The 21,679-nt window shown below is 38.4% G+C and overlaps 1 protein-coding gene across 5 annotated transcripts in view; it reads right to left on the bottom strand.

Moving 5' to 3' along the window:
• Positions 1–21,679, bottom strand: part of TLK1 (tousled like kinase 1) — a 148,022-nt gene that overhangs the window by 52,842 nt on the left and 73,501 nt on the right. For all 5 annotated transcript variants that reach the window (XM_030580053.1, XM_030580054.1, XM_030580050.1 and 2 more), the window contains 6 exons: positions 14,284–14,359; positions 8,529–8,575; positions 7,908–8,000; positions 2,369–2,458; positions 1,418–1,510; positions 350–460 (listed from right to left, as the gene is read on the bottom strand). In XM_030580053.1, the coding sequence (XP_030435913.1) occupies positions 350–460; positions 1,418–1,510; positions 2,369–2,458; positions 7,908–8,000; positions 8,529–8,575; positions 14,284–14,359 (510 nt within the window). The remainder of the gene's footprint in view (positions 1–349; positions 461–1,417; positions 1,511–2,368; positions 2,459–7,907; positions 8,001–8,528; positions 8,576–14,283; positions 14,360–21,679) is intronic.

The raw sequence follows: 21,679 nt of genomic DNA, 5'->3' as shown, positions 1-21,679 counted from the left end.
CCAAAGTTCAGAAAAAAGGCTGAACACCACCCAGAAGAAAAGCCACATGCTAAGGTCATATCTTTTATGCTTGGCAGTGACTGAATTATTAGTGAGCAAAAAAAAAATTTAAGTTCAAGAATGCATTTTTTCCCCACTCTTCCATATTTCAAAAATGGCTAAAGGGATTTTTCTCAAATTTAAAATTAATTAGTTCTGGACTGAGACCAAAAACTGAGAAAGTTTCAGCCCAAACAGAAAGTTACAAGCAAATGAAAATGGAGTGGAGGGTTTAATAACGGCACTCCATAGATAACTATCTATAGTGCTTTCCACCACACACACTGAAAAAAGTAGTGTTCCATCTTACCTTTTCAATCAGAAGTTTCTTGCTCATTGAAATGCATTTGTTTAACCTTTCTTTATATTTTTCAAGTAGCTTTTGTTGTTCATCTATTTGTCTTCTAAGATCACAGTTAGCCTAAGAACAAATACGAAAAAAAAGTCTGTTATATTTCACATCAATGTTATTTTATGGAAAATACTACAAATCAAAAACATATAACTATTATCAATACAAATTTATAGCTTCGGTGACATGCACTAAAGCAGAATACTTACATATATATATTATTAATTCTATACAATTTAGCAGGTAAAGACAGAAAAATGCAAGATTTTATGAACATATTTTAGATGAGATATATACAATTTGTGAAGTTATTACAATTCCTTTTACTCATCTCCTTTAAAGGCTTCTATTTGTTTTATCTGTGCACTGTTGTCTGCTTTTTGTCACATCCTGTTTGTCTAGTTGTTGATATAGTTACCTCTGCATCCCGACTACTTCTGGAGTATAACCACCCCAACTCCCTTACTCTAGTACAGGAACTTTTCAAAGTACTTCATTTTTTTTTCTCATTACAGCCAGTTATTTTGTGCCCATGGTACTTCTGTCATGGTAATCTTGAAAACGAAGGTAATAATAAATTTTTCTACTGAAGAATGCTTTACTTTACAATTAAAGCAAGAAATCTGTGAAAATATATCAAGATTTGTAAAAAGCCAAAGAAATTAAACACACACACTGCCATATACAATATCATCCTTGTCTGGAGGCTGAAGAAGTCTATAACCATATTTAATAGTTAGATGTGCCAAAGACATTTCTTTTAAATGCTGAAGCAGAGAAAGATGAGATTCATGCACTTAGTTATTGCATACTGTAGTATCTGCTGCTTTTCAGAAAAAAGTATTTATGCGGATTTAATAGAATATTTTAATCTTCACAAATCTGGTGTTTTCTGTCATATATTTATATAGAAAGTTTAAAATACTTTCAGCTTTATAACTTCATATGGTAGTACAGATATTTTCTATACACCATCACTAACTGATATTTTAAACAGACATCTTTTACTCAGTCTTTTACACTTACCCTGAGCAAATCATCTATACGACCTTCTTTCTTTTCCAAGTCTTGATTTTTATTACTTTCCAGTGCAGCTAATTTCAGCATTGTGAGATCAGTCTAAACAAAAATATTTTTAAATATTTAATTCCATTCTTTGGCAGCTGTAACGCATGATCTTCCTCATTTTTGTATCAATGTTGTTAATTATTTTAAATTATTATAATTGTCTTTGTCCATTAACAGGCTGGGTTGAGTAAAGAGTTTGGATGAGCCACTTTAACTGATAAAGTTCTTCATTAATTGAAAGTCAATCTATCAAAGTGCAATTAATTTTCTTTTCCAGTAAGGGATGAACACAACATGGCTTGAATGAAAAAGTCTAATAATACTGTGTTAAATTGTCTCTGTTTGGTCTGAAGTGGTATCCCTCTAAGTAAGGAAGTTTTAAACTAACCAACTGCCAAAGACAGAGGGTCAGAGGACTGGGCTGGACATGCCAAATGAAACAGCAGTTCAGCAATAAGCGTGCTGCAAAGCGTAAAAAAGTACTGCCATTTTCATTGACAAAGAACTTCGACTTTTAGTTCTGAAAGGCCATGTTTTATCTGACCATATATCATTGTCACAGTGGTTGCTATCTTAAAATACTGATAGAGCTAGAAACCAACACTATAAGATCAAATTACAGCCTGAATCTTGAGCAAAAGGTAAAAAGCATTCTTTTAACTCTAATGGTTCATGAAGTGCTATGCTGGAAGTCATGTGAGCACAAAATGGTAATCAGAATGACTAGCAGCTCATAATTTATCAAGGACAGAAATGTTTTTGCAGACCACTACAAATGCTTACAGAACCTGTAAATTTTCTAAATACTGGTCTTGAACCAGTTATCCGGCATGGAAATAAATGGTCATTGATCAATGTTTTCATGTATTCTAAAAATGACATGGGAAGAGTCAACACAGAAGTGTTTACCTGAGTAATTTTAAATGATAACTGTTTTGGCTGTGTAACAGGGTGGTCCCCAAAAGCTAATGCAGTAGGAGAAGGACTATTCTGTTGAACCTAAAATACATAAACAAAAGGATATCAGCTTCAACTTGAAATACACAGATTGCAAAGTGAAAGTATTTTGAATGTGTATCTCAAAATCCTGTGAAAATAACTACTTGACAGTTGGTTATAATTAACAAGGTAAAATACAAAACATGGAAAGACCATAATCTAACTATATGACAGATCTATCTTTGGAGTATTGTATCTAGCTGTTCCCCATGCAGTTAATCACATGTGTATTTTGGAGAGGATGCAACATAGTCTAAAAAAGCTATGATTGGATCCATTTCAAGGAAAAAGGCTGAGAGATTTGGTCTTATTCTGTATGGAACAGGAGCTCTTAGAAAGTTTCTAAAGACTGCTACTTACCTTAAGAGGAACAGAATAAAGTTTGTAGAAACAGGCACAATACATATCAATTCACACTAATGCTCAACTAAAACAAAATTTTGGCATCAAGCACAGCCGTTAGATAGTATGAACAAAGCTGATCTAATAAGGACTCTTGTATACCAAGTCTAACAACCTTTTGTCTGGTAACAACTAGCATCATAAGCTTGCATCCTTTTCCAATGCCCCTTGGCTAGATTTTTGTGAGGTGTGTCTATACTACGCAACTTTTAGCGACACGGCTGTGCCACTACAGCCGTGTCACTAAAAGGCGCATAGTGTAGCTGCTGTTTGAGCAGCAGTAGCTTTGTCGGCAGGCGAGCACTCCTGTTAAAGTGCTGTTCACATCGGCACTTTTCGTCAGCCAAACTTTTGTCATTTGGGGATGTGTGTGCGCGTGCGTTTTTCACACCACTGAATGACAAAACTTTTGTCCTTCAGTTTCCAGTGTAGATAAAGCCTTAGACTAAGTCTGACAACTCAAAAATAACTGAACTGGGTTTCCTTTAGTTTTGGAAGGCTTCTCCGTCATTGGGAGCCCAGAACAGGAGAAACCTGTCGTATATTATGGAATCAAACAGACATCACAAAGACATCAGTCTGAAACCTCTAAGAGAAATCATTTTTGGGGGGAAAGAGACGGAAAATATAAATTAATTGTGTGTGTGTATATATATAGAGAGAGAGAGAGGAGGGCTGTCAAGCAATTAAAAAATTAATCGCAATTAGTTGCACAATTAAAAAATTAATCGTGATTAATCACACTGTTAAACAATAATAGAATAGTGTTTATTTAAATATTTATGGATGTTTTCTACATTTTCAAATATATTGATTTCAGTTACAACACAGAATACAAAGTGTATACTGGTCACTTTCTATTTATTTTTTAATACAAATATTTGCACTGTAAAGAACAAAGGAAATAGTATATTTTAATTCACCCAATACAAATACTGAAGTGCAATCTCTATCATGAAAGTTGAATTTACAAATGTAGAATTATGTACAAAAAACACTTGTATTCAAAATAAAACAAATGTAAAACTGCAGAGCCTATAAATCCATTCAGTCCTACTTCAGCCAACTGCTCAGACAAGCAAGTTTGATTACATTTGCAGGAGATAATGCTTCCCACTTCTTGCTTATAATTGTGACATTCCATATGCTATATGAAAAATGCCTGGAATGTGAATATAATGTAACTGGAATACGTTTTATGCAAAAGGTCTCTTGTAAGGTATCAAAGCTTATAATATATTGAGTGTATATTATGCTATTTGTATGTACGCATCATTCTTGTATCTAAAACTATATGAAGTTAACTCTGAGGTCCTATTGTAATTATGCAAAGTGTGGGCCATTAATGGTAGCTTAGGATCTTCACGGCTCCCATTAACTAGAACAACTGTTTGTTAATGGCTCTGTTTACTCACAAACCCTCTTGGGTATCTGCAGGCCGACTCTGAAAGAATGAACAATGAGGTCTTACAGTGACATGTGATCATGTCACCTGGTATTGGAATCCATTTGAAACCTGGTGCTTTTCCATTTAGAAGGAAGGGTGAGAACCCAGAGAGAGATAAAGGATTCCCGTCTTGTGCCAAAGCTATTAAAGGGGATGAAACAGAACAAAGAGGGTTGCCAGTCCCGAGAAATCCTCTAGCATCCACCTGAGCTGGAACAAAGACTGTACCTGGGGAAAGGACTGGGCCCAGACTAAGAAGGAATCTAATCTGTCAAAGAAGCTTCTTGGAACATCTCTGAGGGCAAGATTTACCTATATTCAGATTCTTAATGTACACCTCTACCTGATATAATGCAGTCCGATATAATGCAAACTCGGATATAATGCGGTAGAGCAGCACTCCAGGGGACGGGGCTGCTTTACCTCGTTATAGCCAAATTCGTGTTACTGCAAGCGGTTCCTCTGTGCCTGCCCGTTACTTGCTGCAGCCCTCCTCAGGGCCCCCCACCCCAGCTCACTTTCACTCCGCCTCCTCCCATGAACACGCCGCAGCTCCGCTTCTCCTCCCTCCCAGGCTTGCTGCGCCCATCAGCGCGCTTGGGGGAGGAGACGGAGGCGGAGCGGAGGTGAGCTGGGGCAGGGTGGCCACAGCAAGTAAGGGGGGCAGTGGGCGCAGAGGAACTGCTCCCTGCCCCTGCTCACCTCTGCTCTGCCGCCTCCTCCTCCTCCTCCCGACGAGCACGGCGCCCAGCTCCACTTCTCCTCCCTCCTCCACAGCTGATTGGCGCAGCAAGCCTGGGAGGGAGGGTGGAAAAGCAGAGCTGCAGCGCACTCATGGGAAGAGACAGAACGGAGTGAGCTGGGGAAGAGGGTCCCAGGGAGGGCCGCAGCAAGGAATGGGGGGGAGCAGAGGAACCGCTCCCCGCTCCAACTCATTTCCATCTCTTCCTCTGAGCATACTGCTGCTGCTCTGCTCCCCATCCCCTCCAGGCTTGATGGGCCAAACAGCTGATTGGCACGGCAAGCCTGGAAGGGAGAGAGGGAGAAGTGGAGCAGCGACGGTGCGCTCAGGGAGGAGGCGGAAGTGAGCTGGGGCCGGGAGCAGTTGGTTCCTCTCCCTACCTTGATATAAAATGGCTTCACCTATAACACGGTGAGATTTTTTTGGCTCCTGAGGACCGTGTTATATCGGGGTTAGACTTAGACTTGCATGTTTTGTTTTATCTTGCTTGGTAACTTACTTTGTTCTGTTATTACTTGAAACCACTTAAATCCTACTTTTTATACTTAAAAAAATCACTTTTGTTTATTATTAAACCCAGAGTAACTGATTAATACCTGGGGGAGCAAACATCTCTCTATCACTGTTATAGAGGGCAGACAGACAATTTATGAGCTTACCTTATATAAGCTTTATACAGAGTATAATGGATTTATTTGGGGTCTGGATCCCATTGGGAGCTGGAGACAGGTAACCTGCTGAGTGGTTTTCAGTTAAAGCCTGCAAATTTGGGGGTGTGGTTCAGACATGGGTCTGCATTGCAGCAGACTGGAGTGTCTGGCTCTACAAGGCAGGGTTCTGGAGTCCCAAGCCATCAGGGAAAACTGGCTCAGAGGTAATTTCAGCACATCAGGTCACAGTCCCAAGGGGGTCTCTGTGACCGAACCCGTTACAATGTCACCTGAAAGTGAGAACAGGCATTCACATGGCACTGTTGTAACCGGCATTACAAGATATTTATATGCCAGATGCGTTAACTACCATTCCAGAGGATACGCATCTATGTTGATGATGGGATCTGCTCAATAACAATCCAAAGCAGAGTGGATGGATGCATGTTCATTTTCATCATGAGTCAGATGCCAGCAGCAGCAGGTTGATTTTTGTGTGTGCGTGTGGGGGGTTCAGGTTCTGTAGTTTCCACATTGGAGTGTTGCTCTTTTAAGACTTCTAAAAGCATGCTCCACACCTCTTCCCTCTCAGATTTTGGATGGCCCTTCAGATTCTTAAACCTTGGGTCAAGTGCTGTAGCTATTTTTAGAAATCTTACATTGGTACCTTCTTTGCGTTTTGCCAAATCTGCAGCGACAGTGCTTGCAAATCAAATATGTGCTTGGTCATCATCTGAGACTGCTATAACATGAAATATATGGCAGGTTGTTGGTAAAACAGAGCAGGGAACATTCAATTCTCCCCCAAGGAGTTCAGTCACAATTTTAATTAACACACTAATTCTTTAATGATCATCATCAGCATGGAAGCAAGTCTTTTGGAATGGTGGCTGAAGCATGAAGGTGCATACAAATGTTTAGCATATCTGGCACGTAAATACCTTGCAACACTGGCTAAAAAACTGCAATATGAACGCCTGTTTTCACTGTCAGGTAATGCCCATAAATGTAAACAAACTTGTTTGTCTTAGCCATTGGCTGAACAAGAAGTAGGACTGAGTGGATTTGTAGGCTCTAAAGTTTTACATTGTTTTGTTTTTGAGTGTAGTTATGTAACAAAAAAAAATCTACATTTGTAAGTTATACTTTTGCAATAAAGAGATTGCACAGTACTTGTATGAGGTGAACTGAAAAATACTATTTCTTTTGGGTTTATCATTTTTACAGTGCAAATATTTGTAATAAAAAATATAAAGTGAGCACTCTACACTTTATACTCTGTGTTGTAATAGAAATCAATATATTTGAAAATGTAGAAAACCAGCCAAAAATATTTAATAATTTTCCATTGGTATTCTATTGTTTAACAATGCGATTAATCGACAGCCCTAATATATAGCAAAACTAAAGCATTTTCCAAGCAACCGAGCGTAAGGAAGTTTGGAGATCAAATTCTGAAGCATCCAACAAGTAGAATAAAGTGGATTTGTCCAGATGGGGGAAACAAGACAGAAATGGCCCTGCCACCTGGAGCTAAACAAAGGCAAATCCAACGTTGACACTGCAAGCCTGTGTCTGAGGGGAAACTATTTATTTTCAAATTAAATCCCAACTTCCAAATTTCAAAACATTACTATTAAGGAGTTATAAAGGATACAGTAGTCATGTATTTAAATTTAACTAGAATCTGTTGGTTTATCAGCATCTTCGCTTATAACAGAACAACCTGGATTGCTCACTATTCCTTCCTAGCAAAAAGGACTGAGAAATTTTTTTTTAATGTGTGTAGGGTAGATGCGAACAGATGTTATTATGTCCAGTTTTTGAAATTACTTAATGAAAAAGTTATGAATTTATTTTAAATAAATAGTTTGGAATTCAACAACCATCCATGCCAGGTGACCATTTACCTGAAGTTATGCAGTGTAATCATAAACTTGGAGCTTCACTTCAGATTTTACAACAGTGTTTCAATGAGACAGTAATCCTAGTTTATAAACCTAAAAATTTACTGAAAGCATTTTTTAAAATTTCAACTTTATAATACTACTTGTTTGGTTTGAAGAAATAGATTTCTTCCTGAAAATAAGTTAAGAAAGTTGCACTATTTACAGTGATTATTTATAATCAGCGATTCCCAGTTAAGGTTACTTTCAGTCACTGAAAACTTTTGTACTGAAATTGAACAGATTAATAGTTCAAACTTACAGAAGAAGGGGCGGAATGTGAATGTGAATTTTGAGGAGAACGGATTGCAGGAGATATGCCTCTTACAGGACTGGAGCCGTTTCCACCTTGGCACTGAAGAGAAAACATTGCCAAAGAATTAGTTAACATTCTTATTGAAAATGGATGTAAGGTAAAAAAACAAACACCACCACCACCAATTATATTACTGCACAACCTATATGTCTAAAGGCAGGAGAGCTGGCGAGAAAAAAATAAAACAAAAACTATTCAATATGTAGCTTTAATTTTTTAAATAGAAATTTTACAAACACTTCCAAAGGCATTTTAAAAACTAATTAATTTAAACCATTCATTTCCTCATCCTTTTTCAGCTCCAGCAAGACCAACAGAACATTTAAAAGACACTGCTAGCTCACAGTGTTGACATGACTTATATGTGTGACTTTTGTATAGAAAGCCATGCATTTTATGTTTCTAAATCAAGGGGGTGACAATCCACACAAATCTGTTGCCTGAGTAGTGCAATACTCTTTACATTTATGCTTGCGAATTCAACTAAATTTAGTATCTTACACAGTTACTTGCAACATTAAAGAAAATCAAAACAGTAATTTTCAAAATAAATAAATAAAAACTTACTTCAAAATAGTCACTAATTTTGTGACCACGTCCCCCAATACTTTTCCCTGAAGTTTAAGAAAAAAAATTCAAGACATTAGAAGTGACAAAAATAAACCACTATACTTACTATAGAGGTGAAAAGTACACAATATGTCAAATAAAGTCTTAGAATCTGCTAAGCAGTTTTCTGCAGCTTGGTGAGCCAATGTGTGATCTTTCTATCTAGATATTCATATGACATCCCATCAGCACAACATCTGAGAACTCCATGCACTTTAACTAATTTATTCTCACATCATCCACATATGGCAATGCAGTATAAGTATGCGCTCTTTTTTTTTTTTTAAACACAAACAGAAAACTGAGGCACAGCGAGACTTACCTGTTCAACTCACACAAGTCATCTGTAGCAGAGAGGCCAGGAATTAAATCATACCTCTTATTTCCCACTCCAGTGCCTTAGCCACAAGACTATCCCCATCTAATATGATGAGATGTTCATCATTAATGTCGGCAAGCAAGAGATTAGGTGCCAAGCTCCTGCACCTTTTAAGCACTGTGTCTCCAGGCACACCAGTCAATGACTTGCCAAAAATGTCAACTCTGGTTAGTCTACAACCCACTTTCTAGTAGTAAGTCCCTTGCTCAGTTCCTCAACCTGAGTGGGCAAAAACAGTGAGGGCAAAATCTACTGAAGTACAGTACCAATTTATGGAGGCAACAATAAATTACTGACCAGCTAACTCAGTAGGCTGTGACAGCTGAGGCAATATAAGGGGCTGAACAGAGTAGAAAGAATGAGTATCACCTTGTGGAGATGATAGCAGCTCTTTTCCCCTTGCAAGTCAGCCATAATTCCAGCAGGGGAAGTTAATCAGAGGCTTTTAACCATTGCAGGGACTCTTGGATCATGAAGAGGGAATGAGACTTTTTGAACTCCTGTGTTTGAGACAGGGGATACCTTCACTGTCCCACATACATCCAAACAGTGTCAGGGGATTTCCTCTGGGCTTTGGTGATAGCACAGAAGTTGGAGGAGGGGAAAAAAAAATCTCCTGGTTCAGGTGAAAAGAAGAAACTGATGAAGTGGGTATTAATCCACAAAAGCTCATGCTCCAATACGTCTGTCAGTCTATAAGGTGCCACAGGACTCTGTCACGTTTTACAGATCCAGACTAACACAGCCACCCCTCTGATACTAAATGCCATAAACTGTCAGCTGAAGGTGACCTCGACTAAAGAATTCCACTTTCAAGGAAAGCACAGTAAGAAGCACCAAAGCTAAGAATTCCACAAGGTTTGAGCAAAGCACTGAGAACCCTATTGAGGACCCAGGGACTTCACAGGAGGCCTAAGATAGGACACAACCCTAAGGAACTTGTCCCAATGGGATGGGTCCTCACTGTGTATCTCTAGTGAAGTCCAAAGAGAGATGGTAGGTTACTGAAGAGGGAGCAAAGAGAAAAGCTCCACAGAGGAGTAAATGTAGTGAACTGCTTGGGGTAAATTAGAGTAGAGTCCTTCAATGCAGAGAGCAGGTGGGATTGGTATTCTTTTTGGTCCATGCAATGGTCTCAAGCTTAAGTACCTCTGCCTCTCCCTCAGAACCAAGGAAGCACCTTGGGAATAGGTAAGGGACCTGGGGGAAGCACCATAACTCTTTTTCACCTGCTGTTCTAGGCATTTTCTCTAAAATGAATCTAGTGGGAGTGCTCTACAGTGAGGGGAGGCCACTCAATACAGGTTTGCTCCCACTGAATTGGCTGACTAGATAATCCAGACACACCAGCAGTGATGGTTTGCAGGAAGCACCCACTGTCAGGCTACACTTTCCACTTCCAGCGTGTCTGTCTGTTTCCTCTGTGCTATCTTTCATAGTGCCTGTGCTTGAGGTCTAAAGACAACACATCAATGTGAAGCACTTTTTTTTCTCACTGAGAGGAATGAAGAGACTGGGAACAGTGCCTGAAAGGGGAGGGAGACTGCCTATCTTTTGCTCCTCCACTGCCTGACACCAGAAGAGAAGAACTGCGGAACCACACTGTGGAATCAAGCCACAGAAAATTTATTTTAAAAAAGAAATACATATGGATTTGTTTTCCAAGAAGTGCATTTGATATTTCAACCATTAAGCTTCTAGAGATTTTTTTTCATTGGTTTAAGGTAAGCACTACCATGAAGGTACAGCTGTCTCTTACACTTACTGTAGACCCCATTAATTGTCACATCATGGTAAATATATAACTTTTTCAAATTAAGCACTCAAACCGATTATCAGACATACCCAGAAATACATTACGCTAGGAGATATCCTTTACTTCCATTAATTGCCTTTACAAAGCATACAAATCATTATACATTTAGACATATTAGGGGCAAGATGGTTTATTGAGAAGCTATAAGAGATCAGGAAAACAGAAAGATGTGAACAAAGGAAAGAACCAGAGGGAAATTTATGCTAACAAATGTGTACACACCTGTACAGAACACAACAGCATGGTCCCAAATGTACTGTAATTATCATGCTGAGGGACAACTCAGTGATAACTAACTCTACAACACATTAAGTTATTACAGTGTACAATGCAACTTATATTGACTTATTCTGCCATTAACCAATTCTTACAGTTTTTCAAATACATTAAACAAACCTGTTCCCATAGAATCACCCTACTTAAGCAGGATGGCATTTAATCACATGGTTTAGTGCATTCCACCACATACTGCAAGTGTCTCTTTCATAAAAGCCATTTCCCTACACTTACCTACCCCCTACTCTTCATGATTTCAGTAAAGAAAGAGATGGTTTATTAAGGTTTTTAAACAAATGCACCATTTTACCACTTCCTCCATCTCCACACCAGTCTTACCCCTCCGGGTCAGCTTTTAGATAATAGGCAAGAAAGGAGTTCGTCAGCTGAGAAACATTAAAAGTGATCTGTAAGGGAAAAAACTGGGCTTTGTGCCTTTACTTCTTTATAAGAAAGGCCAAAAAGTTCATCCTATGCTACAAACAGATTTTTTCTGCTTGTTTTTCACATTTGAAATTCATGTCCAATCTAGCATGGAGGACACTACTGGCCTTGTCTACATTAGGATACTTTGTAGTTATAATGTTCTATTGGCAGTAACAACATTGTAAACAGGGCATAACAGTTTTTATTACCAGGTTGTCTGCTCTAAGAATTGCTTAAAATTTCCTGCTTTTACTACCACTTCTTCCACTTCATCAGGGCAGCAATGATGGGAGCACTAGAAGAGCAGCTGTGGGAAATTTCCCAAAAAAGTTTAGAATAGGCAAAGCCTCTGTGAGGCGACTGTACCACAACAGTTAAGAAACCAAGAGTCCAGTAAGTGAGAGGAGAGACTGTTAGATTGTTCTAATTAAAAAAAAAAGTTTCAGACAAAATATATGATACATTTAAATAGCAGTAAACACTCAAATCAAAATGATCACCTAAACAGAAGTATTTTAAGGCAACATATCTTCCACTTTGCTTTTTTGGCTTAACATCGGAAGGGATAACCTACACTTCCCTGAAAAAGGTTAAAAAAAAATGTATTGCAAGGCAAAGTTAGACTGTCTGCATTATTCTTTACATCATGCATAAGTAGCTAGAGGAGAAATTCATCTAGAGGACACATACTAAAAGTGTCCTAGAATAACTTCAATATTAAAATAAATGACAAAAAGATTGTTTTATAATGCAAGCCAGTTATTTATTTATTCTAGTTTTCAGAGTCTCTTCTGTAACAGTTAACAACATTAACATCTAAAGCATTATAAGGAATGCAGCTGCCTCCATTGTTTTATATGTCGGTGATGTCATCAGCTATTGCAGGGAACATATAAAACCCTGAATTCAGGTCTTGGCAAGACATTACAAGAAAAATTCCCAACTTATTTATCTGTATGTGTGAAATATTGCCACTTTAGCAGACCAGAGATATTTAACAGAAATCAGTTCCAGAGACATACGTTTTCATACTCAAACAAGTGACTGTGATTTATCAAGTGACATAAAACCAAGTTAACATTAAACTATGCAATCACAAATTAACAAATTTCTCCAATCCAAAATACTAAACATCCATTTGAAGGAGTTCTCTATCTTTGCTCCCAAGAAGGCTCTGTATTTACAGGCCCTAAACTCCCCCTTCTTCCCAAGTAATTTGGGCAGGTCATGCCTCATCAGTCACTCTGGTAAAGGGAAGGGGAACATCCCACTACGTTGTCTTTACAAATAAACCCCATAAGACCTCAGAGTTGGCTCTAATTTCTTTTTAATCATCTGACATTCTGTTCCTTCAGTTGTCAGAGTCCAAGTTTGCTGATTGCCCATGTTTACGTTACCAAGGAGCCTAAAATCTACATCATCCAGCTCAGACTGGTAAATACACCCTTGGTTGGAAAATCAGGTGCTAGTGGCAGTTAAGCCACAATATTTTAAAATAGCAACCTTGATAATTAGAATTAATCTACATAGTTTGAACTGCCAGTTCAACAGGCCTACCCGTGATTAGAACAGGTAAAGTATTCAAGTATCAACTCAGAGGAAGAACAAGAACCACCCACAAAGGCAAAACAAAATACCACAGTAAATGACCAAGAGGCAAATGAACAATGCTCCTGGCTTATATATTTGCATTTAAAGGGATATTTATTAGTCCAAATGGAACACCAAAATAATAAAATAGGCCCTGTTCTCACAACTACTTTTTCTTTATATGCTAGATAAGTTACCACCCAGAGACTTGAGTCTCTACCATTCTTGCCCTAAAAAGATCACCTTAAAATGAGACAGGCTATATCAATGAACCCCGTACATGTCTGAAAGAGTACCAATTAGTAAGTATCATGATGGTGTTTTGAAAAACAAGCACATACTAGTCCCCTAGGAAATGGATTGAGAGCACCACACATTTCACAAAGGCTCAACAGTCACTGGATAGTAACAATTATGGCTGGATTCAAGTCAAAGCCAAGCCACAGCAGATGGAAGTAATCTACTTCACTCTATTGATCCCCCCCAATTATTCTAATCCTCCCCTATGAACATTTGTTGGATGAAAAAAGGTCACTCAGGACAATAATGGAATTCATCTGAAGATAAAGCAACTGAAAACTTTAAAACCATGAATTCCTGTTCATCAGCTGGAATAAGAAAAGTAACTGCGGAGGCACACTAGTGCAAAGAATTGTTGTGGTTCTGAATAAATACGTAGAATGTCACAATGGCAAGAGCTAATTGCAGCCATGCAAAATTCTTTTACACATTTAACAGCTCAGATACAGAATCTACCTGCCTGTCCCTACCCAAGATTAATAATGAGGAAAGAGATATTTTATTAACCAGTTAAAAAAATCACTTGTCTCAGGCAATGAGTGTAGAACTCTGTAAGACTGTTTAAGGGCTTGTCTACACAGCCCCAGAATGCAGACTACTGGGTGTAAACTGTAGTGAGCACTAAAGTGTTGTACTGTAACTGTCCTGTGTATACCCTGCTAGTATGAACTAAAAGATACCTAGTTTGTGTTAATGTAGTCCAGTTTGAAAAACAAACTAGGTACTTTCTAGTTTGCACGAGCAGGGTCTACACAGGATAGTTACAGTGCAAAACTTCACTGTGCACTGCAGTTCATAACCTCATAGTTTGCACTGCAGGGCTGTGCAGACAATCACTAAATTTCAAGTGTTCAAGCAAATATAATTTGACTAAGAGCATGTAATACTTAACTGATATACTATAATTCAAAATAAGTTTGGTGTACCTTGGCTACTTTCACTCTGGTTCTCTGCTTTCCTCTTTCTTCCCCTGGAAGGTTCTGATTGTTTCTTCTCTGGAGTCTACAAAAAGCAAATTAATGTCTTTAAATGCAAAAGAATCTGACCCAGCAGCAGCTCTAATTATTTATATTATTGTTCCATGCAGTAAATAAAAAATCTCATTCTTAAAACATGGTCTCAGTTCAGCATGGATAATTTCAGATTTTAACTGAAGGAAAAAGATGACAATACGAGTACTCACTCTTGTACTCTCCCTTCAGAAGGTTTATTACACCTGTTTGTTGTGTTTACAGTAGAACCTCAGAGTTAAGAACACCTTGGGCATGGAGGTTATTCGTTACTCTGAACAAAATGTTACGATTGTTCTTTCAACAGTTCACAAATGAACCTTGACTTAACACAGCTTTGAAACTTGACTATGCAGAAGGAAAAAAAATGCATATTTTAGCTATCTTAATTTAAATGAAACAAGCACATAAACAGTTTTCTTATCATGTCAAATCTCTTTTTTAAATGTTCCCTTTATATTTTTTAGTAGCTTATGTTTAACACCATACTGTATTTCTTTTTTTCCCCATCTCTGCTGATACCTGATTGAATGCTTCCATTTCAAATGAGGTGCGTGGTTAATTGATCAGTTCATAACTCTGATGTTTGTAACTGAGGTTCTACTGTAGTTTGAAATTAGATAATAAGGTCTTACAGTCAAAGTCTGCTTTTTTACTATATTTGTACACTGCTCAGCTGAAAGGGGCCCAAGTCCGAGCCAACAGCTCGGCACTACTGACTTCTATATACTGCACCGTTTTGATATAAGAATAAAAGTTTGTCAAAGCTATTTTCAAAATGTATCTATCTTTCTACAGGAACACAATGCTTACAAATGTTTATCTACATGATGCTTGCTGAGTGATACACTGTTATCTTAAGTTATGTTCAGTCTAAACATTTAATGAACATTCTGTGAACAAACCAAGTAAATGTTAAGTGATAAATTAACAAGATTTAACCAAGTATTGATGACATTAAAAAGTAATCTTCTCCTCTCATCCATCCTTTTCTGCTTTCAGTCTTGCTGGAAAGGAGTTAAGTGATTTTATTATCAAATTTGTTATTCGATTATTAGCATTTTAATATAGCATCTTAAGTAGCCAATGTAAATAAGTATAATTTTAAAACTGTACAGTCTTTACAACTATTAAATATGTCTACACAATCATTTTAAATCTCCCAAAAAGTTACTTTTACAATTGCAGAATAACTATCAGCTTTCTCATCTATAAACCTCTGTATGAATTTAAATTTCATTTTGAAAAAAATCAAAACTCCAATAATTTGTAGAAAAAATATTTCCCATTTTCGTTTAATCTTTTTCATTCCTTTTGTTTAGTTTAACCTTAAACTGCAAACAGTATTAGCACTCTAATAAGACGTCTAAAATTATTCTGGAGGTAATTTTCACTTTTAGTAAATACAGTATTCATATGATAATGCACAATGCATATGCAAAAGTCGGGCATATCAGTTCAAATCACCACACAATGTTTTCCAGAAACCAATCAGCACATTTCTTCTTCTAGTGAAACCATATGAATTACAACAAATTCAAGAGCTATGAAGCTGGGGAATATCGAGTGAACACTCCCCAAATAATAAAGCTGTCTTCACTTACAAACTTCAGCAAAACTTACAAAGAAAAAAATGTGTATAAGTCCCCCAGTGTCAGATTCCAAAACTATGAAGAAAAACACAAAGCTTACATGTTGCCAAGACCCCTATATTTTATGTCAGAGGTGGGCAAACTACGACCTGCGGGTCACATTCAGCCCGCAGGACCCTCCTGGCTGGCCCCTGAGCTCCTGCCAGGGAGGCTAGCCCCCAGCCCCTCCCCTGCAGCCTCAGCTCTCTGCGCTGCCAGTGCAATGCTCTGGGCGGTGGGGCTGCGAGCTCCTGGGATAGCACAGCTGCAGAGCAGCTGCCTGTTCCGGTGCTCCGGGCAGTGTGGCTGTAGCAAAGGGCAGTGAGCGGGTGGCGGAGACATTTGGATAGAGGGCAGGGGAGTTCGAGAGGGGGCAGTCAGGGGCAGGGGTGTGGATAGTGGGCAGGGCGGTTCAAAGGCAGGGGACAGGGGATGTTGAATGGGAGCAGGAGTCCCCAGGGGGCAGTTAGGGAGAAGAGGGGGGATTGGATCGAGTGGCGGGGGGCAGTCGGGACAGGGAGAAGGGGTGGTTGGATGGGGCAGGGGTCCTGGGGGGCAGTCAGAAATGAGAGGAGGGGTTGAATGGGGCGGCGGCGGGCAGTCAGGGATGGACGTTCCAAGGGCGGTCAGGGAGGGTTGGATGGGGCAGGAGTCCAGGGAAGCCTGTCGGGGGACAAGAAGCAGGGGGGGTCGGTTTGGAGGTGGGGGCCAGGCCATGCCTGGCTGTTTTGAGAGGCAGAGCCTCCCCTAACTGGCCCTCAATACAATTTCTGAAACCCAATGCGGCCCTCAGGCCAAAAAGTTTGCGTGCCCTTGCTTTATGTTGTTCAGGTCCTGGTTTACCTGTATATTTTGTGATTTACCACTTGTTTCTATCTTGGCTTGATAGTTTTTAATTTTGGCCTTTATATTTCCTTTTATAAAACATTCATTTGTGATAGTCTGCTTCTAAAAGAATTACTCTCTCTTTCCAAAATCATGGGTTAAGATAGAAATACAGGTCTATATAAATATTTTATATTTACTTGCAGAACATAGCACATAGAATTTTTTCAAAGAAAAAAATTGGAAAACCCACCAATTTGTACTATGTCTCTCTTAAATATGTAATGTCCTTCCCTCTCTATAGCAAACTTGATGGTGCTGAGATTTTCAGTTTTTAATAATCTTTACATTTCTCCTATGTATAATTAATGTACTTGTATTTTTTAAAATTTCATTTTCCCCCTAAATCTTACCCCCTCCACCACTCAAATTTACAGCCACAAACTATAAAAAGAGTTTTAAGGAATTCTCTATCTGCAGAGAATAGAAAATACGAACTACAGTTACAAGGATGAATTTGAAATTGAAATTTATAATGGTGGGAAAGACCAAGGTATTCATACACTATCAGAAGCACTCAAAATCCACAGAACTCACTCAGTTTAAGATTAACCATGAATTGCACATAACCATTTTGAACTCCAATCAAAATCTACACACCTTAAATGTGAACAGAATCTAGTAAACTCATGTCATTCACATGTAAAAGGACACTGAAATACAGGTGTAGTTTTCAGGAACAGTCATATATAATTTTACTGAATATTTTCTATCAAATAAATACAAGAAATACAGCATTTTCTAAGGTGTCTTTACATAGTCGCACCAAATCTGCAATCTGATCCGCATGGTGGAATCCAAACAAAGTTAACTGAACTCCACCCATGCAGATCAGAACCTATATTTGCAAGGCATTTCTATTAAAATTCTGCCATTCCAAAATCCCAGGTTTTAATACTAGTATTCGTGACCTAGAAAAATGATTATTTCTAAATTCTACTATGTTTTCTGCATCCTTGTCTGGCACACAAAACAAGAGATAAATATACACTGGAAAAATAAAGGAAAAGTATCTCATGTATTGAGAAAATAAAAAATATCAAACATTTATTTTTATATACCACATTATCACTAACAAAGCATAGCATGATTACATCAGCACTGCATCACAGTTTGATAATAAATTAACATTCTCACTACAGAAACTAATGTTAGTGTTGTATTTCTAATCAAGATATAAACTTCTACATTATTTTTCAAAATCTGTTGCAATACAGTAAGGTCTCAACACCACAAAGGGAAGCACCGCTCATCTTATGCATATATCTACAGGTTCCTACTGTACCTTTCATATGACAAATTGTCTACCATAATAGACTCTTTATTATGACACCATTTCAAAAACTCTTGTATGCAACATTAAAAGTTTAAATTTATTCTGTTAAAAGATTACATTTAGTGTGAAAACAAACCAGATGTTATTTAAAGGAGTACAGTGCTACAGTTTCTCATTAACATATCTAGCATAACTACAAACTCTTTGAAGAGAATATAACACCTTTTGAAAAATAGGTCAAGAAAGCACATTCTTTTATTTAGTGCCACAATTTTTCTGATTGCTCATTGAAAATGTAAAGACATCCTCCACTTAAATTTTTTAATAAAATCATCACAGCTGCAAAAAATAAAGCCATGGCATGGCAGAATTCCAGAAATAATCTCTCAGCGAACATGGAAGGAACCTGCAGCAGGAGACGTAACACAGTGAATAGCTCTGCTCAAGGCCCTTTAAATTTTTTTTTTTTTTAAAGTGTGGTTGCTGAATTTTGTGGGCTCTTTTGTTACTTGTTTTTAAGAATCCAATATACAAAGGTACTGTACTTTGTGTCAGAAGATCTAGGTTGAATTCCCAATTCTGGCACAGACTTCCTTCGTGACCTTGGATAAATCACTTATTCTTTGTATCTCAGTTCCCTATATATAAATTGAGGATAATGGACCTTCCTACTTCACAAGAGTGTTCTGAGGATAAATTCATCAGTGTTTGTGAGGCATGCAAATAATCTCAAAACTTCATTGCACCGCAACCCCCTTCTGACAACAAAAATTACTACACAAACCCAGGAGGGTCGTGGGGGCCAAAGTCTGAGCCCCACCGCTTAGGGCGGTAGGGGGACCAAAGCCCCACGGCTTCAGCCCTCGGAGGGAGGCGTGTAACTTGAGCCCTGCTGCTCAGGGCTGAAGCCCTCACGAGTCGGCTTCAGCTGCAGGCCCCACCAAGTCTAATGCCAGCCCTGGCAATCCCATTAAAACATGGTCACGATCCACTTTGGGGTCTCAACCCACAGTCTGAGAACCACTGATCTATGACAATGGATGTCATACAAGATCCTAGATCAGAGGTTCCCAAACTGTGGCACGTGAGACATCTCTGTGGGGTACATAGGAGAAATTGTGTAATGGTGGACTGTATTTTACTTACTGCATTTTCATAATAGGTTACTGAGACAAAGCTTTAAAACTCTGTGGGAATTTGTTATATAAAATATGGTAGTTAATTTACTTCAAGACGTACCAATAAGAACACAGATACGCAGAGACTCTGATGTACAGAGCCCTCACCTCCAATCACCGTACAGCACAGGTGTAGTTGCCCAGCAACTGTCCAGTGTAACTGAGCTCAGAACTTAGTCAGGAGGTTTTTTTGGTTGTATATGTCACATCATAACTATATCTGTATGTAACAGTGAACTATGGACAGATGGCTAAAGACCAGTAGTGTTAAGAAAAAGACACAAAGAATCAGTGATGAGAAGGGTAGAAGTATGTGGGCAGCTGGTAGATTTGGAAGGGGCATGCAACAAGAAAAGTCTGGGAAGTTCTGTCCTAGATAATAGGTACTACCCTGATATAGGACCCTGTTTTTCTCTCACAGAATTGCATCAACACAGCATAATTTCCAGCATGTATGGAACACTTCCATTGTCACCTCCCTTAACTTCCAATCTACACCACTGCAATACTGTTCAAAGAGAGTTCCCAGGCAGCACCATTAATTTCTTTGTATACTGTTACTAGTTCTCCAAGTAGTGCTATTAAAAAGTTTATTAGGCATTTCTACATCTAGCAGTAACACTAAATTGCTTCCCAGAATTTTTCTACAAATTTCCTTCAAGATTAACCAGAAAGAGGTAAATAGATTATTGAAATTGTAATGAAAATTTCCATTTGAAAAACTGAGATACTACCCAAGTAGATCATGCTCCATGTCTGAGACAATGCAAGATATTCAACATGCAGTTATAGTTACAAAAGAAATTTTAAAATAGCAACTTCTTACCTATCAAACTTGCTCCTGGCATACATTCAAAGGTTTTTCTGCTGGTTTTGTTGTTGTTGTTGTTTTTAAACTTACATTGTTACTACTTTTTACTCTTTTTAGCACTTAAGAACCAGTACTGCTTTGGGAGGATAAACTCTAGTCTACCTGTGAACCACCAATAGAACTGTTAATTAAGTATCAACTGGAGGGACAAACTGGGCCTTAATTAAACCTGTATAGCCCAATTACAGACAATGTGCCCAAGATTCTCTGACTAGTTATGATGCACAAGCCAGAATGAACACAGCTGAACTTTCAGACACGATGTTGAGTTTGCACAGCTGTCAGTTAGAAAAATGGCTCTCTAACTGAAAGTTGAGCGATTTTTGCTTATCAGTACTCTGGAAGAAACACAATCTCTGTCAGCGGATTCAAACAAAATAAAGATCAGAGCTAGATCTATGCCAGCGTCTAATTCTATCTAAGCAGATACAATCTGAATGCAGTATTGTAATGCCACATCTTTCTCTGCCAAACAGATGGACAAAAAAGGCCAGAGAATTAAGACTTTTCTCTCAAGTGGACTACCACAGCAGAAAACGTTTTTTCACAAGAACAAACTGTCAAAGTACAGGCAGTCACCCCCTTCTGGCCAAGAAAATGCACCGAGGAAGGACAAGATACAAAATTTATCTGGGTAGCACAATTATTCAAAGGATGTGAACAAACAAACGTCAGACTTAGGATCCACATCCTCTTTGTGACTGTTAAACTTAGTATCAGATAGCCATCTCTGGGAACCTGTTTTGCAATTGACACGCACTTACTAGACAACAGAAATAAACTTCAGCAGCTTAGGCAGAATCTTAGCTCTCTACCTTGTTAATTATAAAAATATAGTTCCTTAAGAGTTGAGTTACCTGGACATGATGAAACTCCAGCTAAAATGAAAGCACTCCTCCTGAACCAGCAATACTTCTAATTAGCAATACTAATTAACACAGCATGTGACAACAATTCAGATTAAGCAAACTATCATTCCAGCCAAAGAGTTCAAGATACCCATATTTAGGTCTGGTGCAGATTAGATAAAGGACTTGTCTAGACTGGAGATTTGCCTGGATTACACTAACTCCTCGATTAACATTGTAGTTATGTTCCTGAAAAATGTGACTTTAAGCAAAATGATGTTGAGCAAATCCAATTTCCCATAAGAATTAATGTAAATAGGGGAGGTTAGGTTCCAAGGACATTTTTTTCACCAGAGAAAAGACTATATACACAACACACACACAAGTTTTAAACAAACAATTTAACACTGTATACAGCAATGATGATTGTGAAGCTTAGTTGAGGCGGTGAAGTCAGGGGGTGGGATATTTCCCAGGGAATGCCTTACTGCTAAATGATGAACTAGCACTCAGCTAAGCCCTCAACAGTTAACACATTGTTGTTAATGTAGCCCCTCACTCTACAAGGCAGCACAAATGGAGGGAGGGGAGACAGCATGGCAGAGAGAGAGAGAGAGATGGAT

This window comes from Gopherus evgoodei, chromosome 11 (genome assembly GCF_007399415.2).
Source record: "Gopherus evgoodei ecotype Sinaloan lineage chromosome 11, rGopEvg1_v1.p, whole genome shotgun sequence".
Classification (NCBI taxonomy): domain Eukaryota; kingdom Metazoa; phylum Chordata; order Testudines; family Testudinidae; genus Gopherus; species Gopherus evgoodei.
This window is presented reverse-complemented; position numbering and strand designations above follow the sequence as displayed.